Below are 9,036 nucleotides of genomic sequence, written 5' to 3' on the forward strand. Positions count from 1 at the left end.
CTTTAAATCTACACTGAGATATACTGCAATTATACAAAAAGTTTGTAATGGTGTTGTACATTTTCCATGAAGCAGTGGAAGAAGAAATGGTGATCATGTTTCAAAACCAAAGTTCTTTGTATAATTAAAGCTCTTGAAAGTAAGAAAAGAAACAGAAGGATGACATACGGGATGGTCATGCTCTTCCTGGTTGGCTGTGGCCTCAGATGTTGGCTCTAAGCTCACTGACTCACAAAGTTCCTCTGGGCTTTCTTGGGTTTGCCCGTCTTGGTGGACTTTTTCCTGAGCGTCTGGAGCCAACCCAGGCAATAATGTAGACTCTTGGCTGCTCTGTGTGATTTCTTGGGGTGTGGATTTGCTGTCCTCACTCAGTACCAGATCTGTGATCTTTTCTAGAGCAGTTTCTGTGTTTTCTTCCTCCGTTTTACTTTCCTCACTCGACATTTTGGCTATGGGTAGGAAAGACATCTGATAAAGTAAAGCATTAAAAATTCATACAACAGATCATTGAGAGGTAGGTGTAGATGTACAAAAATATCTGCCACTTTTCTGATCTCTAGGCCTCAGATGATTTTTAGCCATTCATACTGATGTGACTTGCCAAGGGTTGGGGAATGTTTACAGGCAGTGTGGCTGTCCTCCTACATCTGAAGCCATAGGTGTGCACCCCAAATCTCAAACACAGAGCAACAGAAGTAGTGGCTAGGGGTGTACACATACCACGGTTGCAGCACTATGCTCCACAGCCATGGCAGAAATTTATGTTTTCTGACTTCTGATTTTTTATTTTTATTTTTTTTATATTTGTTTATTTAATCATTTACAAATTTTTTTACTGACCTCTTGGGGGCTGTAGTGAAATATCAGGGGTCTAAACTGATTTTAAAAAATCAGATTTTTTTTAAAAGCAGAACACATTTAAGACACAAAAAGGGATGAAGAACATAGATTCATCAGTCCCTTTCTTGCAACCCCAGATGCACAGATGAATAAATAGGAAGTACAGACTTTCTATTTAGTCACAAACTGAAGGATTGTAAAACACAGTTTACCATGCTTCTGAGATGAATGGGCACAGAAGCAATCAGTACCGATCGTTCACTATGTTAATTTAGAAAAGGAAGGGGTTCTCTCCATTCTGAAACATCCACGTGCATACCTACAGCAGTTGCCAGTGGAAGAGGAGAGGAGGGAAACTGACAGTGCTGCAGGGAAAAGGGGCATATGGGGAGCCTGGACAGCAGGTCGATGGGCGCGCAGATGCTAGAACTGATCCCTCTGCAGCGCAGCCAGAGGAAGGGAAATGTGGAGAAACTGGCACTGCTGCAAGGGGGAGGAACAAGAGGATCGGTGTCTGCAATAAGGCCCAGGCCCTCCTTTTTAACTGATAGGGCCTGGGCCCGGTACAGGAGGGCTGGCTGTGCTACCTTATTAGCAGACCTGGCACACAGGGTGATTAGGGTGTGCCCAGGCACACCCTGGGCAGACACCTATGTCTGCAGCTTTTGTCTGCATCTGAGGTTGGTAAATACATAATTCACCTTGATGAAGGATAGGGGTGGAATAAATAAAGAGATTTTGGTAAAACTGCACTTTCCCTTTTAAAGTTGTGGGAGATTAGCACCGTGTTACTGCTCTGGAAGAAGCGGGTCCTGCCAAGTTTCTTATACTTTGCACTTATTATCAGAAAGCTCACCTCTGGGGTTTTTTTGGGGGGCTTTGTATGTTTCTATTGTGAATATATCCCCTTACTACCTGTTGTATAATACTAATAATTACTAACATCAATATTATTATCATTAGGATATAGGACTTCTATAATGTAGTGGCAAAATGTAAAGGACGCAGAAGGGTAAATCTTACAAATGGGGGCATATACACAGCACCTTAAAATCTGAGGTTGTAACCCTTCCCCTTTCTATCCTAAGTTCACATGGGTGGCCAGGGGGATGTAAAAACAGGCAGTTGATCTCTGACTGCCTGCCTACAATGTGACATGGTGATCACTTAGGTATGTCTGCATTACCGCAGCCACAATTCTTTTAACAAGTCTGACAGGCAGCATTATGCCACAACTGAGTGTCAAATGTAGTTCAATGAAAAATCCCCATTGGAGTTGCCAAGAAAAAACACACTGGCATTAGGGAGACAACTGTAAACTGTCCCCAAATCTCCTCTGAAAGCATGGATAATTTTTCACAGGGGCTGTACAACACGTCACCCATGTGAATGAGCCCTAAAAGAGAAAACGTTAGCTGGAGCTGGAGTTTACCAAACTCCACATTAGCTAACACTACAAAAATGGCTGTGTATATAAACGTGGTTCGGGCATAATTGAAACAGTGAGCAACAAAGAAACAGATACTTCCTGAACTGAATAACTCTTACATCTTCTAAAGCACACAATTGCCACCATTTTAGATGCATATTCAACACATACAGTATGCACCAAATACTGTCATAGACACTTGTATAACTATCTATGGCAGGGATATGCAATTAGCGGACCTCCAGCTGTTGCAAAACTACAAGTCCCATCATGCTCTGCTAATTGCATATCACTGGTCTATGGTATAGCCCAGCTGTTCTCAACTAGGGATCCTCCTGAGACTTCCTTTAGCTGTGGCTGATTGACCTCCCATGTTGATGGTGCCTGCATTGGTCAGCACCAATTGGCCAAGTCAGCTGCATGAACCTATCTATTTTAGCTGTCTGTAAAGGGAGCATTCTTGCCACTGACCACCAATAAATAGTTTTTTTTTTTTTGCAAGGTTTCCTCAGAACCTGGAAACTATTTCAACGGTTCCTCTGGGGTAAAAATGCTGATATACCAGTATATCAGGTCAATAGAAAAGCTAAACAAAATGTAGATGAGAGATAGAGATATAGAGATTACATATACATATATATATATACACACATACATACACACACACACACACACACACACACATACACATACACGGTAAAATTATTCAACACATCCCCATTTTTCTAGGTAAATATATTTCCAAAGGTGCGATTACCAAGATGTCACACAAGAAACATCTCATGATGGGTAAAAGCAAAGAGCTCTCTCAAGACCTTTGCAACATTATTGTAGCAAAACATACTGATAACATTGGTTACAGAAGGATTTCTAAACTTCTGAATGTTCCAGTGAGCACTGTTGGGGCCATAATCCAGAAGTGGAAAGAACATCATTTCACCATAAACTGGCCACAACCAGGTGTTCCTCGTAAGATTTCTGACAGAGGAGTGAAAATAATAATTAGAAGAGTTGTTCAAGACCAACTTGTGGAGAGCTTCAAAAAGACCTGGAATTAGCAGGTACAATTGTTTCAAAGAAAAGTAAAGTAATGCAAAGAAAAGAAGTAATGCCCTCAACCGCCATGGCCTGTATGCACGCTCACTACGCAAGACTCAATTGCTGAAGAAAAAGCATGTTGAAGCTCGTTTAAAGTTTGTGGCACAACATTTAGGCTGGGTTCACACCTATGTGAATTGGATGCGGGTTTCCCTGCATCCAATTCACATAGCAGGAGAATTCGACTGGCTCTCTATGGAGCCAGTTCACATATCTCTGCAGCCGGTACAGCGATTTTTGCAGGAATAACGTGTGCCTTTTTGGGTCCGTTTGAGGTATAAATTCAGCCCAAAGTTCGGGCTGAAGTCGCACCTGAAATGGTGAACCAGGACGCACCGGACCCCTGCTGTGCAACGGATCCATCTTAGATGTAAACCCAGCCTTAGACAAGCCTGTGAAATACTAGGAGAATATAGTCTGGTCAGATGAGACCAAAATTTAACTCTTTGGATGCCATAATTTACACCATGTTTGGAGGTCAAATGGCACTGCACATCACCCCAAACACCATACCAACAGTGAAGTTTGGAGGTGGGAACATCATGGTGTGGGGCTGTTTTTCAGCATACAGTACTGGCAAACTTCATATAATTGAAGCAAGGATGAATGGAAAATGTATCAAGACATTCTTTATAAAAATCTGCTGCCAGCTACCAGGATGATGAAGATGAAACGAGGGTGGACAGCAAGAAGATGATCCCAAACACAAAGCCAAGGAAACTCTCAATTGGTTTCAAAGAAAGAAAAAAAATAAAAAAATCTGCTAGAATGGCCCAGCCAATCACCTGACTTAAATCCAATAGAAAATCTATGGAAAAAACTGAAGATCAGAGTTCATAGAAGAGGCCCACAGAACCTTCAATATTTGAAGACTATGTGGAAGAATGGGCCAAAATCACACCTGAGCAATGCATGTGACTAGTTTCTCCATACAGGAGGCATCTTGAAGCTGTCATTACCAACAAAGGATTTTGTGCAAAGTATTAAATACATTTCAGTTAGCGTGTTCAGTACTTTTTCCCTGTGTCATTCCATTTTAATATACATAACTTAATTTCTGAACTTATTGGATTTGGTTTATTTGTATGTATGGGGGGGGGGTATTCTTATGAGTTGTTACCAACATGTGATGAAAATTTCATGTCAACAGCATCTTAAGGGCCGGTTCACACTGCAGGCGCGGCGAGGTGTCTCCGACTTGCCTCGCCGCGACCTGCGGCGACCTCAGCGGCGACTTGCAGATGACTTCTGTATAGAAGTCAATGCAAGTCGCCCCCGAAGTCGCCCAGAAGTAGTACAGGAACCTTTTTTCTGAGTCGGAGCGACTCGAGTCGCTCCTCTCAGAATGGTTCCATTGTACAGAACAGGGGCGACTTGCGGGAGCGAGGCGCGGCGAGTCGTGTCGCCTCGCATCGCCCGCTGTGTGAACCGGCCCTTAGAATCATATTTACCTAGAAAAATGTTTATGTGTTCAATACTTATATAGACCATATTAAAAAAAAAAAAAAAAAATAATGTTTTATATATATTTTTTTTTTCCTCTCTCATACACATAATATACAGAAATACTATACAGATATTTTAGTTACGTTACAACATTGATAAATGTAGTTTTAGCATTTTAAAATCAGAATTTTTAAAGCCATAATTATAAATATTTACTCTGTGGAACACATCTCCATACTCACGGCTCTTTCTAAAGTTGAAAATAATCAATAATTAGGCAGGATTCGAAACGTACAGCAATAGGAAGAATGAGAGTTATCAAAGTAACTGTCTCCTCCCGGGCATTGTTAATTGTCATTAACTGTCACTGGCTGATCCTACTACTTACAAATTGCTTTTCTTAATGAATATTATGGTGTAGTTTGGCCATACTCACATTTTTATCTCCCGGCAGCCAGTTGTGTATTAGATGCCACGCTGCAATCTCCAGGATTAACCCTCCATATGCTGTATAGGACTGCCTTTACAAACTAACTTCCAATGAAAGCTTCCACAACTGACATGTTCTATTCACTAAATGTACAAAGTCAGATTCTTAGGAGGAAGAAGAGTTCTAATTCTCAGTAGCACCATCACTGAATTGCTCAGATTTACCCAGACAAGAGGGGGTTAAGGTACTATTACTCCGCCCACAATATGCACATCACTTCTAAAAAAAAAATGGATTCCAAACTCTGGACTGGCCTCTGACTCGGATGCAGATTAGGGATACAAGGGTAACATACTTGAATAACTTATAGCTGGGGGACTACAAGCTCCGTAAGAAGATATATAAATATATGTATATACACACACATCATAGGGTATACCAACACTCATTTTTCTATTGGCTGCCAAACTTACATTTTATGCAATTGATTATGTGGATAATCCTGAATATAGCAACAATTTAAAAATAGTTGTTGGTGTTAGGCAAGCAACGAAATAAAAGAAAAGCAGCCCTGGTAGATCAGCAGACAGGAGTTCTCTATGGATACAGATTATTATGTTCCTCTAGTGCAGTGGTTCCCAACTCCTGTCTTCAGGGCCCACTAACAGGCCAGATTTTATGTATTACCTTGGGGAGATGCAGACTAGCCGCTTACGGACCGCCCGCTGCAGTTTTACGTTGGCTGTTTGAAGGAGGATATCATTGTTATGGCAGCAGCTAACCCCGGTATACTCTTCTTCAGCGGGCAGTCCGCTACAAGATAAATGTGGTCTCTGCGGCAGATACGCCGCAAGATCAATTTTATCGGTGGCGATCCGGTGCCCTCCGCCGCTTACCAGAGCCATTGGCAGCGGCGGAGGCGATCGCATCCTGTTAGGTATGGAGACGAGGGGAAGATGGCCACCACCCGTCTCCATAACAATGCAGGGCGGAAGCAACGTCAAAAAGTCACTTCCACCCACAGCTCTTAAATGGCCATTTAAAAAAAGAAAAATGTAAATGCCAAATTTTTGTGTAAATATGAGATCTGAGGTCTTTTTGATCCCAGATCTCATATTTAAGAGGTCCTGTCATGCTTTTTTTTTTCTATTACAAGTGTTTTTTTTTTAATTGAAAAATACATTTTTTCATGTAAAAATAAAAGAGTAAAATAAATATGTTTTTTTTTTTAACGCGCCCCTTCCTGACGAGCTTGCGTGCAGAAGCGAACGCATACGTGAGTAGCGCCCACATATGAAAACGGTGTTCAAACCACATGTGAGGCATCGCTGCGATCAGTAGAGTGAGAGCAATAATTCTAGCCCTAGACCTCCTCTGTAACTCAAAGCATGCAACCTGTAGAATTTTTTAAAAAGTTGCCTATGGAGATTTTTAAGGGTAAAAGTTTGTCGCCATTCCACGAGCGTACGCAATTTTGAGGCGTGACATGTTGGGTATCAATTTACTTGGCGTAACATTATCTTTCACAATATAAAAAAAATAATAATAATAATTTAGCTAACTTTACTGTTGTCTTATATTTTAATTAAAAAAAGTGTAACTTTTCCCCCCAAAAAAGTGCGTTGTAAGACAGCTGTGCAAATACGGTGTGACAGAAAGTATTGCAACGACTGCCATTTTATTCTCTAGGGTGATAGAAAAAAAATGTATAATGTTTGGGGGTTCTAAGTAATTTTCTCACGGGGCGGCTGAACGGAGAAATGCCGTTGTAAACAGCATTTCCCCGTTCTGCCTAGCAACTAGTGACGCTGATCTCTGCTCCATGTGATTGGAGCAGAGATCAGTGTTCACTAAATGAAAGCCCAGCCTCCCACAGTTAGTAACACACCCCTAGGAACACTTAACCCCTACACTGCCACCCACTGGTTAACCCCTTCACTGCCAGTGTCATTTACACAGGAATCACTGCATTTATATAGCAGCGATTGCTGTATAAATGACAATGGTCCCAAAAATGTGTCAAAAATGTCCGATGTGTCCGCCATAATGTCGCAGTCACAATAAAAAAAATAAAAAATAAATAAAAAAATAAAAAACGCTGATCGCTGCCATTACTAGTAAAAAATGTTTTTTTTAATAAAAATGGCATAAAACTATCCCCTAGCTATAACTTTTGCGCAAACCAATCAATCGCTTATTGCGATTTTTTTTACCAAAAATATGTAGAAGAATATGTATCAGCCTAAACTGAGGGAAAAAAAATTTTTTTTATATATTTTTGGGGGATATTTATTATAACAAAAAGTAAAAAATAATGATTTTTTTTCAAAATTGTCGCTCTATTTTTGTTTATAGCGCAAAAAATAAAAACCACAGGGGTGAACAAATAACACCAAAAGAAATCTCTATTTGTGGGAAAAAAAAGATGCCAATTTTGTTTGGGAGCCACGTCGCATGACCGCGCAATTGTCAGTTAAAGCGACGCAGTGCCGAATCGCAAAAAGTGGTCTGGTCTTTGACCAGCAAAATGGTCCGGGGCTGAAGTGGTTAACTTGTAAATAACAAATCTCAGCAAGAGGCTCGGTCCTTAAGTGGTTAAAATACCGCAATCACTGAGCAGCAAATGATATCACCTGTGATGTATTTCAGTTATCTTGCAAACCTGACCTGTTAGTGGGTCCTGAGGACAGGAGTAGAGAACCACTGCTCTACTGCTTTTCAGTGGGCTGTCATATCACACATGTCAGCTGTACAGCTGTGCTGGGCAGAGATTTCTGAGCCTGCAGCGCCTCCCCCAGGTAGTTTTGTGAACAGCACCCAAACCTTACTGTCCAAGTTAAATGACTTGTATATTTCAGTATAGAACTCACAAAGCACTGCCATGGAAAGCCTCCTCCTGTATTGTACATGCCTGGCTATTCTAGAACTGGATGTGATTGTATATGATAGTTATATTGAGTCCTGTGATTCGGAAGCCAGCTGTCAGCTGGTGATGTGATGTGATGGAGATACATTGTATGCAGTATGTGTGCTGAGTGCTGCTGATCATGTGTAGGGTGCAGGGTGTGGAGGAGCTCAGCCTGGGATCAGAACTTTCCTACATAGATGTGAGTGTAAATAAATAGAGGAAATGTTCTTACCTTAGAGCACAGCTCCCTCCTTCCACTGATCAGCCTGGAGCCTCCTCCTCCTCTTCCTCCTCCTCCCTGCCACGTACACTGGAGGCTGGAAACACACACATCCCATTCAGGACAATGTGCAGCCCATTGTATGGAGGCCAGACACACAGCACTGTGTTCTACACCCACTCCTTGTATGATCACAGGAGGAGGACTTCTACAAGAAGAGGACCACGAAATGTCATCCTTTATTAAAGGGACAGGCCATGCAAAAGTGCTGTTCAGTTATATCTGAGTCATCTGCTGGCTTTATATAGCTTTAGGGCTCATGCACATGGGTGTAAACAAATGCTGCACTCAGATCCATACAGCGGATTGTACTTTTTTTCCGGATCTGAGCACAGCGGTATTAAAGCGGGAGTCCGCCGGGACTCCGGGTTTTTTTTTTTTTTTTTTAAAAGCCAGCAGCTACAAATACTGCAGCTGCTGACTTTTAAAATAGTGACACTTAGCTGTCCAGCGCGCCCGCGATGTCGGCACCCGAAGCCGATCTCTCGATCGTCTCTCGGGTGCTGCCACCGCCATCTTGAGTATGGGAATCAGGAAATGGAGCCTTTCGGCTTCATTTCCCGGTTCCCTACTGCGCATGCGCGAGTTGCGCTGCGCAATAAGGA

General features: G+C 41.8%; 1 protein-coding gene across 2 annotated transcripts in view; it reads right to left on the reverse strand.

The window, feature by feature from the left end:
- FAM114A1 (family with sequence similarity 114 member A1) overlaps positions 1-8,533 on the reverse strand; it is a 51,192-nt gene extending 42,659 nt beyond the window's left edge. The window contains exons 1-2 of one of the 2 annotated variants that reach the window (XM_077477636.1): positions 8,384-8,533; positions 169-449 (exon numbers count right to left, since the gene is read on the reverse strand). In XM_077477636.1, coding sequence (XP_077333762.1) covers positions 169-444 — 276 coding nt within the window. In that variant the 5' untranslated portion in view covers positions 445-449; positions 8,384-8,533. Of the gene's footprint in view, positions 1-168; positions 450-5,249; positions 5,386-8,383 lie in introns of those variants that run through there. The other variant, XM_077477637.1, reaches the window with a different exon arrangement.
- Between the last annotated feature and the right edge of the window lie 503 nt (positions 8,534-9,036).

The sequence above is a fragment of the Lithobates pipiens genome, unplaced genomic scaffold (genome assembly GCF_037356315.1).
Source record: "Lithobates pipiens isolate NorthernLeopardFrog02 unplaced genomic scaffold, aLitPip1_a1.2 Scaffold_13, whole genome shotgun sequence".
NCBI lineage: Eukaryota > Metazoa > Chordata > Amphibia > Anura > Ranidae > Lithobates > Lithobates pipiens.